This window comes from Diabrotica virgifera, chromosome 5 (genome assembly GCF_917563875.1).
Source record: "Diabrotica virgifera virgifera chromosome 5, PGI_DIABVI_V3a".
Lineage (NCBI taxonomy): Eukaryota > Metazoa > Arthropoda > Insecta > Coleoptera > Chrysomelidae > Diabrotica > Diabrotica virgifera.
The window spans coordinates 193,252,725-193,279,815 of NC_065447.1; the positions used below are offsets into that span (position 1 = coordinate 193,252,725).

The 27,091-nt window shown below is 33.1% G+C and overlaps 1 protein-coding gene across 1 annotated transcript in view; it reads left to right on the plus strand.

Annotated features, from left to right (window-relative positions):
- Positions 1-27,091, plus strand: part of LOC114341755 (uncharacterized) — a 262,233-nt gene that overhangs the window by 18,122 nt on the left and 217,020 nt on the right. Inside the window, exons 3-5 of the mRNA XM_050652139.1 lie at positions 16,223-16,688; positions 16,769-16,924; positions 19,524-19,530. Coding sequence (XP_050508096.1) covers positions 16,223-16,688; positions 16,769-16,924; positions 19,524-19,530 — 629 coding nt within the window. The remainder of the gene's footprint in view (positions 1-16,222; positions 16,689-16,768; positions 16,925-19,523; positions 19,531-27,091) is intronic.

Consider the following 27,091-nt stretch of genomic DNA (forward strand, 5'->3'; position numbering starts at 1 on the left):
TGCTTTTCCTTTCTTTATTTTTTGAAGCGCTTGAGCCACTTCCACGTTTGTTATTCTGGTAACCATTGCTGTTACTGTCTCCGTTAACTCCACAGGCTGTCTGTCAAATTACTCATTTAATAAACTGTCAAAATTCGTTTTCCATCTCTTTTGACATCCTTTTCGTGAATTAGTATTTTATTATTTTCATCTCGGATACATCTAATCTGATTAAAATCTCTTGCTTGCTTTGCTCTCTGTTTGGCTATTTTATATCTTTGCTTCGCCGTCCCTGGTAACAAGTTGATCGTATAGGTTTGAATACCCTACTGCTTTAGCTTTTGTTACTGCTACTTTCGCTTCCTTTTTGGCGACCATATAGTTTTGAAGATCTATGTCCGATCGGCTTTCTTGCCACTTTTAATATACTTTTCCCTTTTCTTTTATTTTTCCTTGTACTTCATTTGACCAATTAGTTGGTTTATGTTTATGAATATTAAAACAAAATCAATGGGAAAATCCCAGTAGCTGGCTGTATACCATTGTTGGTCTGTGTCCATTGAACTGGCAAGAATCACAAGTTCTTATCGAGCAGGGAACCATGTTGCCCTTTGAGCACTCCTAACACATTAAATCTTTCAACATCGACTTGGAGTCACTATAAATATCGTACAATTGCTAAATATGTAAACCATAATTCTCGATGTAACCTTTTTCAAAAAGTTTCTAGTTTCATGTACTATGCAGAACGCACTGAGGATGATCTGATCCAGATTGAAAACGTTTTGCAAATCCTTTTGGATGACTTTTAATGTTTTTTAATAAAAAAATTTTATACCATTATACAAACGAAGTTTTTACTTCTGTATGATTGTTTATGAATATATTTTAGAGGGTCTAGGACGTTTCATCGCCGCCGGTTCGATGCCGCCGGTTCATCGCCAGTCCATTTCATCGCCGGCTGTTTCGATGCCGCCGGTTCGATGCCGCCAGTTCGATGCCGCCGGTTCATCGCCAGTCCATTTCATCGCCGGCCGTTTCGATGCCGCCGGTTCATCGCCAGTCAGTTAATCGCTAACAGATATATTTCCGAATTTTCGACAGTTACATTTATTATTTATTTTTAGTATTAATTAGGAATTCTAGGAAATGCGAGATATGACCATTCCCGTTGCCATACTTAATCTTTTAATAGACTTTTAAACTTTTATAATATAAAATATATTATAATTAGGTCTGGATCCCGCGTATGAAAAAAAGTTGATTAATAGCAAGCTGAAAATTTGTTAATAGCTTAAGGATGTCAAGTCGGACAAACTTTGATGTACGGGAACAGTGGAACAGGGAAAGTTTTAATTGTGGAACAATTTAAAAATTTGGAACGTCAGACCACGAAAACGTCACATGTATTTTGTCCGACGGAAATTCCAATTGATTTGTTACCCTTTTATTAAACTCTCATGCAAAAATCAGACTGCTATTTATCACCTGTCATTTGACATGTTTGACGTGTTCCACTCATTAAAATGCCCATTTGATGATAAATAGCAGTCTAATTTTTGCACGACAGTTTAATGATGAAAGGGTAACAAATCAATTGGAAGTTCTGTCGGACAAAATACATGTGACGTTTTCGTGGTCTGACGTTCCAAATATTTACCCTGTTCCACAATTAAAACTTCCCCTGTTCCAGTGTTCACATACATCAAAGTTTGTCCGACTAGACACCCTTAAGCCATTAACAAATTTTCAGCTTGCTATTAATCAACTTTTTTTTCATACGCGGGATCCAGACCTAAATGATAATCTTTTAAATTTCACGGTCAACATTTCCAACCAAGAGAAACTGTTTCTTAAATTCGAAAAGAACCCAAAATTTCTGTACAATATTGAAGGAATAAGAGGTATTGAGGGTAGGATGATTTTCTACGTTAATAAGACATTTTCCCTAATCTATTTATAATAATTTCAAGATAAAATTATTATTATTTATATGTACCTATCTACTAACAGAAATGCTTAGATGGATGAGTGCAGTGACAAAAAAGGATAAAATTAAAAATGAGTATATTAGGGGAAGTCTAGGTGTGGCACCAATTGATGCCAAAATGAGAGAGCATAGGTTGAGATGGTTTGGTCATGTTCAACGTCGAGACGCTAATCACCCAATACGAAGAATTGCGGAAGTGCAGATTCCTGGAAGGAGTAGGAGAGGAAGACCAAAGAAGACGTGGGGGGAGACGATTAGGCAGGACATGTTGGTAAAGCGGATTAATATTGATATGACTCAAGATAGAATTGTATGGAGAAATGCAATTAGGGAAGCCGACCCCGCATAGGGATAAGGCAAAGAGAAGTACCTATCTACTAACGGGGTACTAATACCTACCTGCTAATCTTTGTGCCGACCTGGGGGTTTTTAAAATGTACCTGGGGTAGCATAAAGGACTAAAGACTAAAGGATTATAGGGAGCTGTGTTTTGAATACCTCTTTTTAAGCTATGAATATTTCCATTATTTTTAAAAAGCCATATAATATTAGAGAACAACGAACTTTTGGAAGTCAATAAAAATAAAAAAATAGTACATGGGCGTATAACAGTACGCCCAAGGAAGATATGTTATCCGCCATTCTGTTGGCAGCCATTTTGGATTTTCTTCTTTTTTACTAGTCAAGCCCCTCAATTTGATACGCATATTGGGGTAGTTGTGAAATTAAATATGTAACCCGCCATTTTTGAATTGCTATAATGAACTCTTTAGTAATAGATACTCTTTCATTTATATAGTAGTCTTTCATTTAATAGACTCTTTCATTTGATACCCATATTGAAGTAGTTGTGAAAAATAGTATATTGTACAACAATTGAGAAAGAAGACTTTCCGGATTTTCTCACAGCGTGAGAAATGTTTGGTTTTGAATGTATGTAAGTAGTGAGAGAAGTGGCACATTGTATAGCATCCATAGAAAAATATGCAATCCTCCGGTGAACTTACACATCCGAGGTTACAAAAATTACCATCAAGCTGAAAATTGGCAGGATTGTTCAAAATACCATCTTCTTCTTCATCATGTGGCATGTCCGTTGTGGACGTTGGCTATCATCATAGCAATTTTAATTTTGTTTGCGGCGTGTCTGAATAACTCAATCGATGTTAGTCCAAACCATTGGCGTAAGTTTTGAAGCCATAAGTGTCTTTTTCTTCCGGGTCCGAGTTTGTTTTCTATTTTACCCTATATTATCAGTTGGAGTATATGATATTTATCATGTCTCATAATATGACCGAGGTATTCAAGTTTACGTATCTTAATTATTGTGAAAGAGATTTCTTTTTGTTTTCCCATTCGGCGCAGTACCTCTACGTTGGTCGTGTGAATCGTCCAGGATATTTTGAGGATGCGTCGATACACTCACATTTTGAATGCCTCCAGCTTTCTCATTAATGTTTCCTTCAGTGTCCATGTCTCTGCGCCATACAGCAAGACTGGAAATACATAGCACTTTAGCAGCCGTATTTTTAGTGGGAGAAATATGTCGGAATGGGTGAATATATTTTTCATGTTGTCATAAAATACCATCTTAAATGAATTTTAAAAAGTCCTCATAAATCCGACCCGAGCTAAAAAATTTACGCGGGTTACCAAATATGGTTTTTAGTAATTTTCAGCGAAACGGTAAGTTTTATCATAAAATTTGTTCTTACAAAAAATGTAGATTAGATAAATACCTATAAAAAATGTTTTAATCCTTTTTTTTCTAAGAACCACCGTTTTTGAGATATAACGATTCAAAAAGTTGTAATCGTCATAATATGCGCACACGTTTCCACACCACCTTTGAGGTAGTGTACTGAGCGCGTTTTTTAACGTAGTTACCCCAGTATTCCTATTCCACGGATCTGTTATGATTCTGTTTAATTTGAAGCTATTGAATAGTTGATATTGGCAAGGGTTAAAAATGATAAAAGTAACGAAGTACAAAAAACTCGAAGAAGTACCACAAAATATTTATATTAAAAGGTCATACAAGGACGCGTTTCGGCTCAGCTTAAAAATACAGGAACAAAGACAAAGGACTGACCTACAATGAAATATGAGAATTATAAGCATATGGTGACAACGCCCATCTCAATTAAGGAACTTACCAGAAGAAGGAGGAAGAATCCACTAGTTTACATTATCTATGGTTCTATAAACTTCATTATTATGTATTTTTTTAAGTTATATTGACATTATGTTTTAATTTGACTATACATTTTTTTTGTTTGTGTATAAATTTTTTTATAGTCAAATTACAACATAATGTCAATATAACGCTTTGGCCACACGGGCGATTTTTTACGGCCGCCGTAGGAGCAGTAAGAGCCGTAAAAATAAGCGCGAAAATGAGTCCCACGGTGAGAATAGTAGATGGCCAGACTGAGCTGTAAAATATTGCGCAGCAACATCGAACCGGCCCATCTTTGGCGTCGTGTCGAAAACGAATGGACCTGGTCCAAATTTGTGGCTCATCTCGCCACAACAACGACCAAAACGTTGTTATTACACCTCGCGACACGCGCCGTAATTTACATCTACGTGTGGCCATGCTTTTTACAGCGCTTACTGCCGAGTAATTTTACGGCGCTTACTGCTCTTACGGCGACCGTAAAAAATCGACCGTGTGGCCAAAGCGTAACTTAAAAAACACATAATAATGAAGTTTATAGAACCATAGATAATGTAAACTAGTGGATTCTTCCTCCTTCCTGGTCTGGTAAGTTTCTTAATTGAGGTGAGAATTGTCACCATATTATGCTTATAATTCTCATATTTCATTGCAGGCCAGTCCTTTGTCTTTGTTCCTGTATTTTTAAGCTAATGGTGGCTCGTGATGAGCCGAAACGCGTCCTTGTATGACCTTTTAATATAAATATTTTGTGGTACTTCTTCGAGTGTTTTGTACTTCGTTACGTCGAGACCACATTTCAGTAATATGGATACTTCTCTTCATGTTTATGATAAAAGTTATAAAAAGCGCTATAAATTAAAAAAAAATGGGAAATTTATCCAAGTGGCTCAACGAATCCTCAATTATTGTTGGTGATTCAACATTGGAGCACGACAGGTTTTGACAATTAGTACATGCTACCGAACAAAACAGTCCAACTTTTCTGCAACCACATTTTAGAGCTACATCCCTTTTTACACTTGCAAAAAATTGTGTTCAGGAGTTTTTCCGGCGCAGGCGGAAGTAAAGTTTGAATTGGTTCTAGTTCTAATGAACTGTCGACTAATTTCCATCCCCAGTCTTTTGGATATAGCTGATAACCAAGCCACACTTGATCTTGGTAATATACCCGAAAAAGATGTTGATGAGCAGCCGCTGAGGTTGGAGGAAGACAAGATAACTGCACTTATGGTTCCAATCAATATGATTTTCAATAAATGCTTAATTTTATTTACGAATTTATATTGTGTGATATGCCCACTGACTATTGGTTCCCTAGTTGCTGCTGGTTGGTAACATTCGAGGCTTAGCCACGAAAATTCAAAGGAATGCTTCTCTGTGTTCGTTGTTCTCTGATAATATTGCTATTATACATTTACAATACCTACAAGAACCGATTTTCTCAAAACCAGATGAAAAAGCAATAAAATCGTAGTCATTTGGCCATCTTTCCTTGTTACCTGCTTTTCTTATAAATAATTTTGCAGTTTATTACTCATACATTTTAGTTCATTTTTGCTAGTTGAAACAACAACATGGAGCCAAAGGTTTTAAGCAAACGAGGAAACGAAAAATTTACGTACAACGGATATTTGTTTATTTTTGAAAAGAACAGTAAATGTGATGAAAGTGTAAAGTTTTGGCGGTGTGAACAAGTCGGGCGCTGTAAAGCAAGACTTCACACTAGTGGTGAAGAAGTGATAAAAGAAATTAATGAACATGCTCATGATTTCTGAGCAGTGAATGTGGAAATGGCTGAAGTTGTTACAAAAATCAAACGTCGGGCAGAAAGTAGTGTGGAAAGTACAGCACAAATAATTAACGAGTGCATAAGAAATGTGTCACAAGCTGGAGAAGGTGCGCTTCCTAACAACGCAGCGCTAAAGAAAGTAATACGACGTAAACGCAATCAGGTGCATGAAACTCCAATGAACTACAATACCTTGGAACCTTGGAAGAGTTAGTGTTACCAGAACGTTACACAGGCCTCATCCAGAAATCGAAGAAAATTTCTTATTGTACGATAGTGGACCATCTAACGATAGAATTTTAATATTTGGAAGGGCGACATGGGTTCGACATTTGCAAACAAACATTTGGTATGTTGATGGAACATTTTCGATTTCGCCCAAACCATTTTCACAAGTATATGTTGGAATGGTCAAAAAGCACGGCGGAGTTCATCCAATTTTTTATGCGCTTTTACCCAATAAACAACGTACAACTTATATACAACTGTTTGAAGCAATTAAAGGAATGCTTCCCGATTTGAGTCCCGTATCTGTAAGTTGTGATTTTGAACGAGCTGCAATTACCGCAATTACCGACTGTTTTCCCAATGTTGTAATACAAGGTTGTTTCTTCCATTTGGTAAAAAATATGAAGAAACAGTTGGCTGAAATGGGATTAACTGCGCAATACAATAATGACCCAGACTTTGCACTGAAAGCTAGAATGGTCATTTCACTGGCTTATGTTCCTGTTGAAGATATGGACGAGTTCTTGGATGTATTAGGAAATCACCTACCAGAAGAACTTCAGCCACTGTTAAACTGGTTGGAAGACAATTATATCGGTCGTCCCAATAGACGTGGAAATGGAAGACGTTCCGCCCTGTTTCCACCAGAACTATGGAATTTATACCAACGGGTATTACATGATGAAGACCGTACTAACAACCACGCAGAAGCTGCTCATCGACGACTTCAAACGGAATTAGGTGTCAATCATCCAAGTATTTGGAAATTTATCGATGGGCTGCGAAAAATTCAAAAGGGTCGTGATATGTTCTATGAACAGTTAGTGTCCGGTTATCAACCACCAATAAAATTAAAAAAGTATCGCCAAGCTAACGAACGCATCAAAAACATAGTTTCTGATTATATTAATAGAGACAAAATTGAGTATTTGCGCGGTTTGGCACATAATTATCATTTTTAATTTTTTATATACAGTTTAAATTTTCTCCATTAAAAGTTGTTTATTATAATATTTGTTTTATTTCCATATAGGTACTTATCTTCAATATTTAATAAGTCAGTAGGTACACCACTGAGTTTTATGACGACAAAAATTGAACACAATTTTAAAAACAATTCTGATACTCAAATGATTCTTTTTTTTAGTGAAATTTAGAAAGTATTTAGAAAAATGTAAGTATAACGTGAAGTATAGTGATGGGTGCTCTAATAACCGGCAAAATAACGCAAAAGATGGAAAACATATTAAGTTGTGAGATAAAAAAAAATAAAACTAGTGAAGGTGGAAGAGTTAGCGATAAAAACGTAAAAATGTACATTCTACTTATTGTTTCCAACCTTTAGACGTATCGGACGAGTTTGGCAACTGCCACTATTACAGTGACAATTTTAATTGACACACTCCTCTGCTCTGATACGTCTAAAAATGACAAACAATAAATAGAATGTAAGTGTTATAAATAGAATGTAAGTTTTTTTCGCTAAATATCCCACCTCCACTAGTTTCATTTATTTTTATCTCACAACTTAATATATTTTCCATCTTTTGCGTTATTTTGCCGGTTATTAGCGCGCTCATCATTGTATAAAGTAAAGCAAAATAATTAAAGATTTTTCGACTACATATTTTGAATATTGAATATACAGGGTGTCCCGTAAGTAGCAGATCAACGAAGAGTCGGTGTTAGGGGGGGCTAACACACGTACGAATAAATAAGTTTTATTGTCCTTGAACTAATAGTTTAAGAGATGTCTTTTTTATTTTTGAATTATTTGTAATTTTTGTATTGTTTGATATTTTTATTATTTCTGCTTTTTTTATTGACAAAGTTGTTTTGATGTACATTCTTCTTTCTAATTAAATTGTTATTTATTTGTTATTATACAGAACACAAAAAATGTGCGGTTAAACATATGCATGTTTTAATTTGAGCTAAGACAATAAAACTTATTTTTCGTATGTGTTTTAGCCCTCTCTATCACCAACTCTTCGTTGGTACTACTACTTACGGAACACCTTGTATATTGAAAAAAAATTATGTACAACGCATATTTAAAAAATGCAAATTATGTAAATAAAAATTATGAAGTAGATACACCACTGGTGTGTTGAACACTACATAAAGGACATACAGTGAGCACGTAAAGGTTGGATAAATTCATTTTCTCGAGAATGGGCGATTTTGGAAAAATTTCCCAAAACAGGTCAATTTGTTTTTTAAATTACGACTTATTGGTATATATCATATTAGTGACGTCACCCATCTGGGCGTGATGACGTCTTCGATGATTTTTTTAAATAAGAATAGGGGTCGTGTGATAGCTCATTTGAAAGGTAATTCAATTCTCAATTCAGTGATATAAACATTAACATAATTATTTATACAGGGTGTACAAAAAAATTTTTTGAATTAAATTAATTGACAAAAAGAATAATGTGTGAATTTATTTAATTCAAAATATATATTTTTCTATCAGAAAACAGGAAAAAATATATTTGGCAAATAAATATTGTTTTTTGCTTAAATTCAATATTAAAGCCGCCACCCATCAGCCTCGTGACAGTTTGAACAATTAATTTAAGCGAAAAGCAATGGTTATTGTTCAAATAAAAATTTTTTCCGTTTTCTGAGATCAGTAAAATGTATTTTAAATTAAATAAATTACATACATTCTTCTTTTTATGTCAATAAATTTAATCCAAAAAAAATTTTTTTTTGACAACCTGTATAAATAATTATGTTAATAAAAATGTATACCATTTTTATTCATCCATTCATTATGTTAATGTTTATATTACTGAATAGAGAATTGAATTACCTTTCAAATGAGCTATCACACGACCCCTATTCTCATCTTAAATATCTCCAGAACGCTTCTATTTAGAAAATCGAAAACTGGTAGGTACACTTATGTATCTTCCAAAAACAAAACCAATTCCATCAAATACGAATTTTTAGTACCGGTCATAGATGCCCGTTTTGGGTAAGGCGACGGGTATTTTATCGCATAACTTTTTTACCTTCAAGTTTTAGGCCTTTTTGATACAGGATTATTAAATTGTGAAGTATTCTAGTACTAAAAGGTACTCTTGCTTTAAGTCGGTAGAATGCACTGTTTTCTAGAAAAAACGATTTGAAAATTTTTCGTTTATTGAATTTAAAAAAACATTTTTTCAAAAAAAGACGTATTTTACCGACTTAAAGCAAGAGTAACTTTAAGTACAGTCGGAAAAATGAAAGAATACCCATGAACAAACATATAAAACACGCTGTATTTTCCTGTCACCGTGTCACCAAAGAAAATTTCCCAGTGCAAGTACATGTAATAATAATTATTACATGTACTTGCGCTGGCCAATTTTTTGTATGACACGGTGACAGGAAAATACAGCGTGTTTTATATGTTCGTTCATGGGTATTCTTTCATTTTTCCTACTGTACATACTAAAATACCTCATAATTTTAATCAGTAAGTGTGAAAAATGCTTATACTCTGGGCTAATTAGCAAAATTCATGGAAAAGTTATTTACCAGCAATTTTATTGCTGGAATCGAATTATAAGATCCTATATATTAATAATATAGGTATGCAAAGTCCTCAGATAGTGTGCTACTTTTTTTATAAACAAAATGGCGCCCGAAAATCGTGTTTTTTTCAATTTTTGTTCTATAACTCCAAAGATTTTAACTTTACACCAAAAACACCCAAATAAAATTTCACCGCAATTAAATTCTGCATAGAGATATGTTTTTCCCGATTTGCTCCGACGAAAATTTTCCTCGGAAAATGCGGGTTTTCCCAACAAAATCTCTAATTTTCAAATAAAGTTTTAGGTACGTAATTATTAATCAATAATTAAATAACTTAGTGAGATCAAAGCTTTCTTGGTATAGATTGTAATTCCAGAAGCCGGTGAAAATTAAACGAATATTTTAGCAACAATTCAATTGTTAATTAACAATTTACGATCGCAATAATAACCAAAATAATCATGATACATTGATCAAACTTATAAAGATTATAAAGATGAGATGCTTATTTAATATTTTATCGACAAAATATAAATGTTTCGTTTTTTTGCATAATCTTTAAATTTTGAAAAAAAAAATAGTTATAATACGCTGTTCTAATTAGTAAAGTACAAAGAAAGGTTATTTAACAGCAATTTTATTGCTGGAATCGAATTGCTTTTTTTATTAACAAAATGGCGCCCCCAAATCTTGTTGTTTTCAATTATAGGTCTATAAATCCGAAGATTTTAACTTTACACCAAAAACACTAAAATAAAAATTCACTCCAATTGAATTCTACATAGAGGCATGTTTTTCCCGATTTGCTCCGACGAAAATTTTCCTCGAAAAATGTGGGTTTTCCCAACAAAATCTCGAATTTTCAAACAAATTTTTTGGGCAAGTAATTATGTATCAATAATTAAATAATTGGTGAAATAAAAGCTTTCTTGGTATAGATTATAACTGCAGAAGCCGGTGAAAATTAAACAAATATGTTAGTAGCAATTCAATTGTTAATTAACAATTTACAGTCGCAATAACAACTAAAATAATCATGAAACATTGATTAAACTTAGAAAGATTATAAAGATGTGATGCCTATTTAATATTTTGTCGACAAAATGTACATTTTTCATTTTTTTGCATAATCTTTAAATGTTTAACAAAAATAGTTATAAACAAATTAACATTTCTCAGAAATTGTTTATTATATTATAATTTTAAAAAATGCTTAAAATGCGTATTTCAAAGGTCTTGAAAACGAATGCTTTAATATTGTTTTCCAACCATTTGCAAAAAAGTTATGAAACAGCAAAGTAAACATACGATTACTCCGTTTTTTATAATTTGTTTTAATTGTTTCAAAGCTTAAAAATGAGTTTATGGTACAAACTAATTATTCTCAAAAAATATCAAACATTAGTTCAATGGTTATATATTAATCAAAGATTAAAAATGTTTTTTTTTGTAATTTTTAGCGCGAAAATAGGCTTGATACAGAGCCGAAGCTTAATTTTATTTATTAACTACTGTACGTCGCGGGCGGTTGTCGCTTCGAGTGAAAATGTTATTAGCTACGGTACTGTATTAGTCTGATTTCGCGCGTGTAAATTACAAAAAAAATTTATAAGCTTTAATTAAAATGTAACCATTAAACTAATAATCGATATTTTTTGTAAGTAATTAGTTTGTACTTTAAACTCACTTTTACGCTTTGAAAGAATTAAAAAAAATTATAAACAACATAGTAATCGTATGTTTACTTTGCTATTTCATAACTTTTTTGAAAATGGTTGCAAAAAAGTTTTAAAGCATTCATTTTCAAGATCTTTGAAATACACGTTTTACCTATTTTTTAAAATTAGAATATAATAAAAACTTTCTGAGAAACGTTAATTTGTTTATAACTATTTTTTTAAACATTTAAAGATTATTCAAAAAAATTTAAAATTTATATTTTGTTGACAAAATATTAAATAGGCATCTTATATTTATAAGATTTCAAGGTTTGATCAGTGTATCATAATTATTTTGGTTATTATTGCGACCGTAAATTATTAATTAACAATTGAATTGTTGCTAAAATATTCGTTTAATTTTCACCGGCTTCTGAAACTATAATCTAAACCAGGGGTCTCCAAACTACGGCCCGAGGGCCACATCCGGCCCGCAGACAGATTTTGTCCGGCCCGCGGAGACATACTTGAAAACTCCTTAATATTTTTTATAGCAAATAAAATGTTTGTGATAAGTTGGATAAAGAAACACAGAATGGTAATGAGTAAAGACATGTATAATTTATGCAGTAAATTTAACTTCAGCATATAATAACTAACAAATTATTGAAATGAATCCAACTAACATTTTATACATTGTAAGTAATGAACAACACATACCTTATAACAAACATGACATATGAAATGCTAATGAGATGTATGTAATTGAGATTTTCCACCGACAATAGTTTGTACTTGTGGACTAATTTTACTTGTACCAATTATTAAAAGAGATTTAAGATGCTCGTCAGTTAATTTAGATCTGTATACATTTTTTGTGTACTTCATTTTGGAGAAGGTTTTCTCACACAAATAAGTAGTACCAAAAACGGAAAACAGCCCACGAGCAAATTTATGCAAATTATCAAATTGTGTCAGTGGAAGACTCTTATAAAATTCCAACAAAGATGAGTTTTCATATTTGTTCTTAATTATATCACTGCACTGAAGATCAATCATTTCCATTTGAAGTTCCGGGGCTAGGGTTTCAATGTCAGCATCAAAAGGATTCTCAAAAATCTTAATTTGATTCGCAATGGCATCAAAGTCCGAGAAACGAGTATCAAAATTTATCTTCAAAGCACTCAAAGTTTCGATTGCAAAATCGATAGGAAACTCAGTCTCAGTAGTGTGGCTGAATATTTCACATGTTTTAAAATGTGAAAAACATTTACTTCGTAGTTGTGATTGAAACAGTATCAATTTCATCCGGAATGACTTGATATTAGTGTATAAATCAGGAAGATGCTGGTTTTCTCCTTGCAATCTTAAACTCAGTTCGTTCACATGTTTTGTCAAATCAACATAGAATGCTAACTTCCATAGCCATGCGTTGTTTTGTAATTCAGTAAGAGGGCGGTGCTTTTCATTCAAAAAAATTTCGATCACTGCTCGAAGTTCAAAAAAGCGCTGAAGGACTTTCCCACAACTAAGCCAGCGTACGGCAGTATGATAAGGTAAGTCTGTTTCTCCAATCTCTGCAATAAATTGTCGGAATTGTCGGTGATTCAGCCCAAAAGATCTGATGAAATTAACAGTTGATATGACTGGTTTCAGAACGTCAGACATATCCAAACATTTTCCGCACAAAGACTGTTGATGAATGATACAATGTAAGACTAATGGTTTTGAGCCGCCGTCATTTTCTACAGCCTTTGACACAAGAGCGACCACTCCTTTATCTTTCCCACTCATGTTTTTGCCTCCATCAGTTGTAATACATTTCAAGTTTTTCCATCGAAGGTTCTTTTTATTAATGGCCATTTCAACTCCTTTAAAAATATCGATACCAGTAGTTGTGCCATGAATACTATACATATCAAGAAGTTCTTCGTGCACTTCATAGCTTTTATCTACTCCTCTAATATAAATCAACACCTGAGCAGTATCTGACACATCCGTTGACTCATCCAAGGCCAAAGGAAACCACTCAACATGTCCATTTTTGTCGAACAGTTGAGAGGATATATTTTCAGCGATGTTTTGTACCCTTCAAGCCACAGTGTTTGCTGACATACTGACAGTTTTTAATAAATTTACCTTTTCAGGGCACATTTCTTCGACTACTGCAATTATGCATTCCTTGATCATTTCTCCATCGGTGAATGGTTTTCCACGTTTTGCAATTTCAAGAGCCACACGAAAGCTGGCACGAGTTGCCGCCTCTTGTTCAGTTTTTACTTTTGTAAATAAAGATTGCTGCGATTTCAATCCGCACTTCAAAGCTTCGAATTTTTCTGTCCGCACAATTCCTGTATATTTTGAGTAATTTTGAGAATGTTTTGTTTCATAATGACGTTTCATGTTATATTCTTTGAGAACGGCTATGCTTTCATTGCAAATCAAACATAGCGCCTTGTTACTGGACTCAATTACGAAATACTGAATGTTCCACTGATCTTTGAATTTTCTGCATTCACTATCAATTTTTCGCTTCTTTTCCATTCTACTAAATCACACACAAAAGCAACAATTCAAATCAAATCAAAATACTGTTACACGCACAAACTTGTTTTAAGGAGGTGCGCCCTATTTTATTTCACAACAGTTTCATAGGAACTGACTTGTAGTTACGCCACTATTGTCATCGCCAGCTAACTTGGCGGAGCGCACAAACCCAAAATTGCTTACTGGCTTAGGTGGGGTCTTTAGTCTCCTCCCAGTTATCAGGGGCGTAACACTTAAGTGATTTGCGGCTATTATTTTTCAGACTTCTTATTATTTCGGATAGTTAAGTGTGTTTGTGACAATTTCTAACGATGGCGTTGAAAAATAGTAGAAAGAATAATTATGTTATTAGTGGACAATCTCGGGAGAGATTGGAGATTTCCACTGGTGGAAATATTTTGTTTGTTTATGTCTACCTTGTATTAAATTAAAATATATCAAAAATAGGTGAATATTTGACATACTTAATAATGTTGACAGCTTACCACACTTACAAAAAATTAAATTATTCGTTATTTTACGGGAAAAAATTAAATACAGGAAAATTAATAATATGCAGTGTTGCCATCTTGGCCCTCGGAACTTACAGGAGTAATCAGTATGGCCCTAAGGCTGGAAAGTTTGGAGACCCCTGATCTAAACCAAGAAAACTTTTATGTCACCGAGTTATTTAACTATTGGTTGATCATTTCTTATCTAAAACTTTATTTGAAAATTAAAGATTTTTTTGGGAAAACCCGCATTTTCCGAAGAAAATTTTCGTCGGAGCAGATCGGGAAAAACATGTCTATATGCAGAATTTAATTTCGGTGAATTTTTATTAGGGTGTTTTTGGTGTAGAGTTAAAATGTTCGGAGTTGTGGAGCAAAAATTGAAAAAAAACACGATTTGGGGGCGCCATTTTGTTAATAAAAAAAGTAGCACACTATCTGCGGACTTTGCATACCTATATTATTAATATATATAATCATAAGCTTCGATTCCAGCAATAAAATTGCTGGTAAATAACTTTTCCCAAAAATGGCCTATTCTCCGATAATCAGCCCAGACTATTAAAAAATAAAGACAAAAGAGCTATTCGATAAAATAACCTTTGACCTATCGATTTATCGATATCGATTTACCTCTGCAAGATAAATAAACATACCAGTTTTGGTTTTTCTAAATAATTTTTTTTGAAAATTTTTTTTCCTCAAAGAGCTCTAGCTCCGTTAGGAAGGATTTTCGGACTAGGTGAATTGGGTTAAATTGTCTTGAAATTATTTGAAGAATCTCCGGTTTTCATTTGTCGGGAGAGTTTCTGGACAACCTGTATATGCCAAAAAGTCGTATTTTAAAAATAAAAATTGACCTGCTTCGGGATTTTTTTCCAAAATCATCGATTCTCGAGAAAATGAATGTATGCCAACCTTTACGTGCTCACTGTATAATATATTTCTACAAAGGTCATTTAACACTACAAATTTAGTACTATCTAGTATAAAATTTAGGGAAAGTAGAACAGTAAATATAATAATATTTTTTATCTTTTTAATTGTCATAAGTTTTGAACTGAATTTAACGTCGCGTGTCGTGTCATCTTCCATAATACAAAATCAACTGACTAAACTGGCGATGAACCGGCGGCATCGAAACGGCCGGAGATGAACCGGCGGCATCGAACCGGCGGCATCGAAACGGCCGGCGATGAACCGGCGGCATCGAACCGGCGGCATCGAACCGGCGGCATCGAAACGGCCGGCGATGAAATGGACTGGCGATGAACCGGCGGCATCGAACCGGCGGCATCGAACCGGCGGCGATGAAACGTCCCATTCCGTATTTTAGAATACAATTTTTGATGGTTGTAAGCATATATTTTACATGGTTTCGAATATTAATAATTGATCTCTTTTTATATTACAAACCAGTTCAAGTTTTGTTTGGAAGCAAGCTACTCATTTGCTTTGGACTGAGCTATATTCTTCTTGCACTTTGGAATATCTGTGTAATTAGGATGTAATCTATTTGATTTCGAATGTTATCCCATTTTTATCCAAGGGAGATTTTCACAAAGGCTTTTCTTAAGAACGTAGGAAGTCAAGTGAATTTTTAAAAGCTAAATCTTCGGTTTGACAAAACTGAATCAAACGATTGTCCTGCTCATTTCTTTTCATATCCATAATAATCGCCATTTCTTGAATACCATCTTTTGAAATATATACTTTTTTTGAAATATTTTCTAATAATTAATAGGTTTAGTGCATTTTTTTTCTGCATACATACTTGGTTTTTGCTGGTATATTAAATTTATTGACTATTCTTTTTATTTTTAGGTATAATCTTGGAGATGATAGATTCAAACACCTAATAGGTCTACTAAGGTATCGAAAACTGCAAGAAATTTGTGAAATCTACGGTCTTCCAATGGACTACAGTGACGGAGAAGCTGCCCATAATGATAAGGAATTATGGAGCAGCGACGAGATGATCGAAGACAGAGTCATCTTGGAGACCGAAATAACTTTAAAAACTGGCCCTGCGATCACTATGAAAATACACGAAGAAAGCAGACCTAGCAGTTCCATAAGCAATTCGGCAGAAATCGAAGAAAATTCCATTGGTGTTGTTAAAATTCTTCCAGATGATAGTGAAAGTGATTATGAAGAAGCGAGAAAAACGCCAAGAACTCCAAGAAAAGTACGTTTCGGGGGAGAATCAGTGAAATTACGCACCCCCGAGAGTGATAGTAGTAATCAAGACGAACCAAAAAATGCGTTACTAATAACTGTTACAGACGCAGTATCTATAAAAACCAAAAAAGTCTCATTCCTATTAGAATAACTTCTTTGCCTTCTACACCACTAAGGATTTCTAAAAAGGTTATTAAACATAGGTTGCATAGATCAGCACCAAATTTGAGCCGAAATTATGGTAATACGAAGATACCGTTTAAGCGAGATTCTAATATCAAAGAAAAGTTCAAAATAAGTGACGTAAATGAATTCAGTCAAATCAAGCTAGAACCAAAGAAAATGGTAAGTATTTAGTAAACATATACATTTTTTGTACTAAGCTTTACTAGTAGAGGATAAGGTATATGTAAGGTCGATTTGCACCGATTTGTTTAATGGATAACAACTATTGGATATGTAATTTAGCATGTTAACAATTACAAAAAACAAGGGTTGCCCGATCTAATCTTGTTCTAACTATAATTATTTAATAATTAAAAAATTACGTTTTTTTATGAATTTAAAAAAAAAATTAATTTTTCGACCCGGGCAGATATTATATCAGATTTTAGTATGGCATAGTTGGACCCAAACCCAGACATACAAAGTGAAAGTTATCCTCCAACACCAAATTGTTCTATATGGTCCACATAATGTTCAGAAGAAACTCACACCATTTTGAACGTCGGGTTTGGGGGGGGGGGGGAGAGGGGTGAGAAATCTGCAAATTCGTAGTTTTTTACGTTTTTCGTCAATATTTCTAAAACTAAGCGGTTTAGCATGAACAACCTTCTACACAAAATTTTTCTACATTAAATTTGAAATATAAAAGGCCTTATGCATAACCCTTCTAAAATGAACGGTTCGAAAGTTACGGAGGTAGAGTATAATTGGTCCAAAAAAAGGCCTAACCCAGACATCCAAAGTAAAAGTTTGCCTTCAACACCAAATTGTTCTATATGGTCCACATATTGTTCAGTAAAAAGTTACACCATTTTGAGCGTCCGGTTTGGGGGGGGGGGGAGGAGATGGGGGAGAATTCGGTAAATCAGCAGTTGTTTTAGGTTTTTCGTCAATATTTCTAAAACTATGCTTTAGCGTAAGGAATGTTCTACACAAAAATGTTCTACATAAAATTCAAAACAAAAAAGGTTCTATACATAATTGTTATAAAATCAACGGTTCCAGAGTTACGGAGGGTGAAAAGTGGAGGTTTTTCATACTTTTTTTATTTACCGATTTCTCCCCCCTCTCCCCCCCCAAATCCGACGCTCAAAATGGGGTGACTTTTTTCTGAACATTATGTGGACCATATAGAACAATTTGGTGTTGGAGGATAACTTTCACTTTGGATGTCTGGGTTTTTGGTATAGTTATATCATAAATATTGCCCAAAAAATATAAAAATTATCGAAAAACTTGGCTTTCACCCTCCGTAACTCTGGAACCGTTGATTTTATAACAATTATGTATACAACATTTTTTGTTTTAAATTTCATGTAGAACATTTTTGTATATAACATTGTTTACGCTAAAGCATAGTTTTAGAAATATTGTCGAAAAACGTAAAAAAACTACTAATTTACCGGCTTCTCTCCCATCTCCCTCCCAAACCGGACGCTCAAAATGGTGTAACTTTTTACTAAACAATATGTGGACCATATAGAACATTTTGGTGTTGGAGGAAAACTTTTACTTTGGATGTTTGTGTTAGGCCTTTTTTTGGACCAGTTATACTATACTACCTCCGTAACTTTGGAACCATTCATTTTAGAAAGATTATGCATAGAGCCTTTTTTATTTCAAATTTAATGTAGAACAATTTTTTATAGAGGGTTGTTCATGCTAAACCGTATAGTTTTAGAAATATTGGCGAAAAACTTAAAAAACTACGAATTTACCGATTTCTCCCCCCCCCCCCCTCTCCCCCCCCCAAACCCGACGCTCAAAATGGTGTGACTTTTTTCTGGACATTGTGTGGACCATATAGAACAATTTGGTGTTGAAGGATAACTTTCACTTTGGATGTCTGGGTTATGCCATCTTTTGGATCAACTGTACTATACTATTTCTTGGATCATTCTAAACAAAAAAGGTCTTTTGTAATTTTTCTCTAAAGTTGATCGTTTTCGAGTTATAAATAATTTAAAACTGAAAAAAGAACGAAAGATGACAATTTTCAAGGCTCAAAAACAAGTAAAAAATATCATTTTTATTTTGTAATCATCAAGTACATAAATTCAAGTTCAAACCTTTTTCTATCAGGTTTCTATAACAATTTTAACCATGTTTTATTCTAAAACATATTTTTTTAATTATTAATTATGAAGGTTTCTTGTGGGGAGACGGGCATTAACAACTAAAAAACAATGTTTAATAAACAATAATAAGGTTTAAACTTGAATTTAGGTACTTCGTAATTTCAAAAATGATATTTTATACTTAGGTGTTTGAGCCTTGAAAATCGTCATCTTTGGTTCTTTTTTCAGTTTTAAATTGTTTATAACTAGAAAATGATCAGTTTAGAGAAAAATTACAAAAGACCTTTTTTGTTTAAAATGACCTAAACAATCTGAAATAATATCTGCCTGGGTCGAATTTTTTTTAATCCATAAAAAAAATTTATTTTTTTTAATTATTAATTAATTATAGTTAGAAAAGATTAGATCGGGCAACCCTTGTTTTTTGTAATTGTTAACATGCTAAATTACATATCCAATAATTTTTATCCATTAAACAGTTCGGTGCAAATCGACCTTATATCGTATCTTAGACTATACCCTTTTTCAATAATTCTCTATACACAAGACATTCATTTTAAATTTTATTATGTTCTTCAGTTTAGGCCACTTTCCATTTAATGATTAAAAAATTGTATGCTATATATATGCTATTATTTTAGACAAATAGTAATATTATTTCTACAAAAAATTGTTTGTTACTATATATTTTGTATATTGTTGTGAAGCTATTTTCTTGAGGCATCATAATGCAATTTACTGTTTTTGTTGGGAGTAATGCACAATTTTACTTTAAAATTAAGTTCATTTGAGGTTGTGATTTCCACATCGGAAATCGTTCTCAAAATACAAAACACTAAATTAAACAAATTTTGTGTTTTTTACTTGGTAAAAAAATTATTCTAATAATTTAATATCATCTGACTCATTCATAATGATAATAAGACATAATATTATTATATACAGAGAGGGGCAACATTTTGGAATAAATTCATCTTTTTGAAAATGGGAGATTTTGGAGAGAAATTCCGAAACAGTTCGATTTTTATTTTTAAATTATGATTTTTTGGAATATGTATCATACTAGTGACGCCATCCATCTGAGGGTGATGACGTAATCTATAACTTTTTAAATCAGAATAGGGATCGTCTGATAGCTCGTTTAAAAGGTTATTTAATTCTCTATTCAGCAATATAAACATAACCATAATTAATTATAAAAGGTGACCAAAAAATTATTTTTTCATTAAATTAATTCACACATAAATAAGGATGTATGTAATAATTTATTTAATTCAAAATATATTTTACTGCTGTCAGAACTCCCAGATGGATGACGTCACTAGTTTTATATATTATGGCAAAAACTCATAATTCAAAAATAAAAATCGACCTATTTTGGGATTTTTCTCCAAACTCTCCCATTCTCGAAAAAAATAATTTATTCCATAATTTTGCCTCTCAATATATTTATATTTTAATGTTCATGACGTTAAAATGATACAATCAATAATTTTGAGTGTTGCGTGCCCGGGACGACCGCATTAGAAGTTAGTTCATTTGATTACGTGAAATCAACTTTAACTTAAAAAAAAATATATACACACCGTTATTAGGCATCAACGCTCTTCGGTAGGGATCTATGGAGGAGTCTTACCAAGCCGCAAGCTCTTATCCCTTGCCGTACCGCTCCTCCATAGGCCGATCAGACTCCAGTTTATTCCAGACCAAGTCGTAGATTCTATTGAATTTTATATTACGACGTTGGCCTTTTATTAATTTCAAATGACCGGGCTGGGGCTCGAATCACGATCCTAAATCCACTAAATTTGTCGATCGACTGCGCCTCAGCCAACTTGGCCGTCCAATCGACTTAAAAATGCCCGCCACAAAAAAATCATAGCATTTGGTGTGTCATTAAAAAGACAACATTTTATGGTCTTGATGTTATATCCACTCTATTCTTCTTTATGTTATCGAAGCTTGGACTGTTAAATGTTGACTTCATGAGAAAGCTGGGAGCTTTTGAGATGTGCCTTTTTAAGAGAATTTTGAAAATACCATGGACCGATCATATTACGACCGAAATGGTGTTGCACAGAATGGCAAGAGACAGAGAACATTTGACCACCATTAAAAGGCAAAAGGCCTTAATTCGTGGAGGTGGCACTAGGAGAAAAAGAAGATGTTCTATCTAAATTTTATGTATATTTTTATATGTATTTTATAAATACCATTCTTTGTTTTTTCTTGTTCATTGTTGTGTAGTTTTAGATAAAATAGATCTCAATGTGTTTGTTGTTTTTTTTAACGTAAAATATACTTAATTTTAAACTATAATTGTGGTTTATTCCTAACAAAAATCGTAAATTGTCACTGTATGTTTCAGCATATTTATTAAAAATTGAAGCTCACACAAGCCGAGATAGAGTTCTACACGAACCAATATGAATTTGCAGCAATTAACTACGTTATTTCAATAAACGCATTTGAAATATCAGAGCAACAGTATGATTTGGTAACAAATAATGTCTAACAATAAAACACTGAAAACGTTTGTTTTCTATACCTCCACAAAATTTATTATAACTAAGTGACTACAGCTGTTTCGGCAGAGTGCCTTTCTCAAGTGATATAGTTTACAATGTGTTTGCCTTTTTAAGTCTTCAACTGAAGAGGTTGAGGAGTGGGGAGCTGTTTGTCTCGAGTTGGTCATTCAGAATTATATCTGTATTTTTCAGTTTATTAATTTCCATAGATTCTAAAAAAGATAGCTTAATGCCTTTATTTTGAATATGCAGAATTTGAAACTCTTCATTGAAAGAATGAATATAATCTAGAAGGTGAAGTGCGTATGTGGAAGTGTCTGTTTTTCTATTGTTGAATGCCCTTTTGTGTTCTGCTATCCGTTTGTCAAAAGTTCTGCCAGTTTGACCGATGTACGTTTTCGGACAGTCACCACAAGTTAGTTTGTACACATCACTGTAGTTGCTTTCTCTTTCGGCTTTTATTGTTCTTAATATAATTGCTTAAGTTGTTGTTAGTTCTGAAAGCTGGTGTTATTCCTTTCTTTTTTATGTATCTGGCTATTTTTGTTGTTATCTTGCCAGTATACGTTTGCCAAACGTTTTCAGTGTTTTATTGTTAGATAAAATGAACTTCCATCAAGTAACGGTCGAATCCATCAATTATTAACAAATAATGTGTTCACTAATATGTAAGTGGTACTTTACCCCATGGAACTGAAGCGGCGCTGGTAAGAGCGCAAGCGACGCCTTCTTCGACTGGCAGGAACAATTTTGATTAGATTTTTGGCAGATTTTTTCACTTGCCTAAAGGGCGGCTCGTTAAAGGATGATTTTTCGAGTACTAGGCAACGCGTGTGTGTATAACTACCCAAGCAGCGATTTGAAATTTCGACTTAACACACTTGTTACACTATGGTCATTTAACGAATATACGCCTCTCTTGGATTATCTCGACAACGAATATCTTACTGTGCAACATGTAAAGTACGAAAGTAAATGGCTCTAATAATTATTCCAATAAACAACAATGTAATTTTCAATTTACTTTCGTTCTTCATATTTTGCACAGTAAAATATTCGTTGTCGAAATAATCCAAGAGAGTCGTATATTCGTTGAATGACCCATAATTCTCATTGTTCTCGACATTGTATCGACAACCAGTCCATTGTTCGCAACATTGTATTAACAGCAATATAATATATATTGTTCGGTGTGGCTAGGTCTTGGCCAGCGAAATTTTGGCTAAGTACATATATGAGTCGAAACAAAACTAGAGAAAAGTATGTTATTATTTTAATTATATTTATAAACAGATTCAAAACTGCAACACTCCCATTGCCTTTAAAAAATGTTGGTGATTGACGTGATTGTTACTCTTACTTAGTGGTCAAAGGAAAATAATCGAAAATACTAGACAAATGTGTTACTCTTAATCAAAATTTGACCTGTCTCCGAGAGTTTTCCAAAAATGTTTTCGTAGGTTCTGATGGTGCATCTGTTTGGTTTTCGTCCCGCTACCTTTTATATTCCAGAGAAAACCTAAATTTTTCGCTCGTTAATTAAAAAACAATTCTACTAATGGTACTTTTTACATAAACTAACTAAATGTACACCATATTGCTCTTTTGCTTATATTTCACCGCAACTGTAAAGAGCATGATGTAAATTTGCTTTGAAATGTAAGTTTACGACTCCCTGAGTTAGTCTATGGTTGGTATGTATTCAACAAATCACTAAATCAACTTTTATAGCTTTTGTTATTAGGTTTATGCCAAATATAGATAGCTATATAGGGATTTAAAGAGGTGGCCTTTTGACCTATTATACTACGATTTTTTCAGATCTATTATGGTTTTCTAGTCCTAGATTACATTCTCTAGCCTGACCCTTTTTAAAAGGTCTAATAGCTTCGAGACTGAAACTTCAATGTGGCTATTTGCCGGTGGATTTTCTTCTCCTAATGCCAAGAACCGCACATTTGCCAGATTGTCACACTGACATATAATGTGCTCTGTTGTTTCTTCTTCCAGGTGACAGAATCTAGGCTACAGTAACCTTTCTACGGTCTCCTAGTTTATTTAGAGCACCTACACAATACAATACTAGCTTAGAATTGAATTCTACAGAATTGAGTGAATTAAGAACTACCTGGCTATCTGCGAAGATAGCAATTAAATGGAACCTTCTTTCCTGCTTTTCTATTTCTTCCGTGCATTGATGGATTGCCGTTATTTCCTCCTGGAAAGCAGTGACATGTTTAGATAGACTTACCGAGCACTTACCAATTCACCCATGCATTAATCTGTACGTCACTGATCTGGCTTCCTCATGTATAAAGATATGAAGTGGTGGTAGATACAGCAGGACTTCCAACGCTGCTGTATGAGTTGTTTTTATGGCCCCCACAATACACAGGCATGCTAGCCTTTGTGTTACCTAGCAGCCTTATTGCTAACGATTATTGCGTTTTTGTCCACCACGTTGCCGACCGATAGGTTATTACTGGTCTAATAACACTTATGTATAGTGGCAACAACCCTTGAGTAAACAGCTAAAAATATTATATTTAAAATATATTTTTTATGAATTTATGAATTGTCAGGGTGATTCTTATCCTGCCTTAGTGGTCAAAGGAAAATAATGGAAAATACCGGAAAAATGTGTCGTCCTTTATTTAAAAAATGACCTGGCCCCGAGTTTTTTAAAAATGTTGTCGTAGTTCCTGATAATGCCTCCGTTTCGTTTTCGTCCAGGCCAGCCACCCTGTATATTCCAAAGAAAAACTTAAACGTTTCGCTTGTTAATTAAAGACCAGTTCTACTGATAGCACTTTTTATATACATTAAATAAAGCGTACACCATATTGCTCTTTTGCTTATATTTCACCACAAATGTAAAGAGCATTATGTAAATTTGCTTTGAAATGCAAATGTTTACGATTCCCTGAGTTAGTCTAAGGTTGGTTTGTATTCAACAAATCACTAAATCACTTTTTATAGCTTTTGTTATTAGGTTTATGCCAGGTATCTAGACCATCTAGTCCTTGAACTAGTCGCTGATGAAGAGATCAATATACTGAGAAAATAATAATAGTTTGTGAGTGGTGCTTAATTTTTTTATACAAAATTAAAATAAGTATACATTGTAATCAAAATTTATATAGAATTTTAATGGATTATAAAGCAAATTATTCCCGTACTTTCTTAATTATAGTGTTAATGAGCAGGCAGGCAAGCCTTAAAATATCGGGTCGTTGTTTATCCATCAGGGCAATAACTCTGAAAAGAGAAGTGTTAGAGCCATAAACTTTTCTTATGTTCCAAGCAAGAACTCTAATAGATTTGGAGTTAAAATATCGAAGGTATCTATAATTAATGAAAACTCCTGATGAAAACAATTAAAACTTGGTATATAGGCATTTCCATGGTTTCGGCTGATTAGGCCAGGGTAATAAGACAAAAATATACGCTGTTCGTGACACTTCAGCAGCCAGGGTACTGAAGCGTTTTTGCGACAAGTAATACCTATAGGAACAAATTGTAACTATTTCATGCGTAGGATCTGGTGGCCATTTTTATTTATAAACAATTAACTGTCAAAAAATGGCATTCTTTGCTTTTTTTTTCAAATCAATGGAAAACAATGAAACTTATGATTTCTTTAGTACAAATATATTTGAGATTATGGAAAAAACTTTAAAATGACATATTACAAAGTTTGATATACTCATTTATTGTTAATATAATTGAGAAAAAAGGTCGGAATTGCAAAAAGAATTATTTTCGCAATAACTGCTGTAAAAATTAGTGTACAGATTTGAAATTTTTGTCAAATAAGGGTTCTTTGGTGCTTAATATATGATAAAAATTTCAAAACGATTCATTCAATTGTTTAAATTTTATTCGAATTGTTTATCTCAGAGAGCATTTTTTTTTGAAATAACATAAGTCAGAAAAAATGGCGTTAGAACCATTCCACAGCTGTCAAATAGAAGAGCATGAGCTATGTTTTCAACTTGGTTTAGAGAAAGCGAATAAAAAATGCATTTATTAGTAATAAATAATTATGCAAAAGTATGTAAATCTTCCCTTACAAACTTTTTGAATAACTTTTTCCAAAAAAATTAACTTTTTTTACCCTGTTTTAAGTGCACAACTACCAAGTAATGTTATTTATATCATAATTGATTAAAAATTGGGATAAATATATATAATTTCTTATATAACAAAATAAAAAGTTTATAAGGAAAGATTTACGATACTTTTGCATAATTATTTATTACTAATAAATGCATTTTTTATTCGCTTTTTTTAAACCAAGTTGAAAATATAGCTCATGCTCTTTCATTTGACACCTGTGGAATGGTTTTAACGTCATTTTTTCTGACTTATATTATTGCAAAAAAAATGCTCTCTGGGATAAACAAATTGAATAAAATTTAAACAATTAAATGAATCGCTTTGAAATTTTTATCACATATTAAGCACCAAAGATCCCTTATATGACAAAAATTTCAAAGCTATACAATAATTTTTATAATAGATATTGCGAAATTAATTTTTTTTGCAATTCCGACCTTCTTTCTCAATTATATTAACAATAAATGAGTAAATCAAACTTTGTAATACGTCATTTTAAAGATTTTTCCATAATCTCGAAGATATTTGTACTAAAAAAACCATAAGTTTCACTGTTTTCCATTGATTTGAAAAAAAAGGGAAAATGCCATTTTTGACATTTAATTGTTTATAAACAAAAATGGCCGCCAGATCCTACGCAGGAAATATTTACAATTTGCTCTTATAGGTATTACCTGTCGAAAAAACGCTTCAGTACCCTGGCTGCTCGAGTGTCATGGAAAAAACCTTATTACCCTGGACTAGATTGAAGCTGTTCCCTTTGATTGCTCCTGATCAATTTTTCTTTCTTAAAAAATTATTGAATGGATGGTTACTACCTTGCCGGTAGAGTCCTATATACCGGTGGAAGATTAATAAAATCTGGGCGCCACCTCATATGCGGAGTTAAGTCCTTTACCATTTTTCTTGAACAATATCGTCTCATTGTCTTATTCCTCTACCTTATCTAATACTTTCTGTGTATTCGTGTAGCCCTGAAAATTTTTTTGTGGTCTTCGGCTGGTATACAGGTCTCCATACCAAAAATCAGTAGTTATTTTCAGAATATCCTATTTATCGCTGGATGCCATTCCGCTTTTGTCTATGAGCTTGTTTATTTCTTTTTTACTTTGTGTAAGTCCTCTTTTGATTATCTCTAAACCTTTGTTCTCGTCTACTGTTTGAGTAATTACGTGGATATTTATTTTATTAGATATTTTCTAATTTCTGCTGAAATTCTTTTCTTTTGTTTGTTATATTCTTCTGTGTTTCCCTTTTTTTCTTGCTTAGGTTTCATGGTATTACCATTAGGACTCTTGCATCTTTGCTATTTTTTTCAATATTAGTGTTATTTTTCTTGTAAAATTTGGGTTGTGTGTTTTTAACTGAGTCTGATATTAATTTTTTGTGATCGTCGATACTTAAATGTTTGGAATTATTGCTCTGTAAAGTTTCGGTTATACAGGGTGTAACAAAAATACAGGTCATAAATTTAATCGTGTATTCTGGGACCAAAAATAGTTCGATTGAACCTAACTTACCTTAGTACAAATGTGCACGGAAAAAAAGTTACAGCCCTTTGA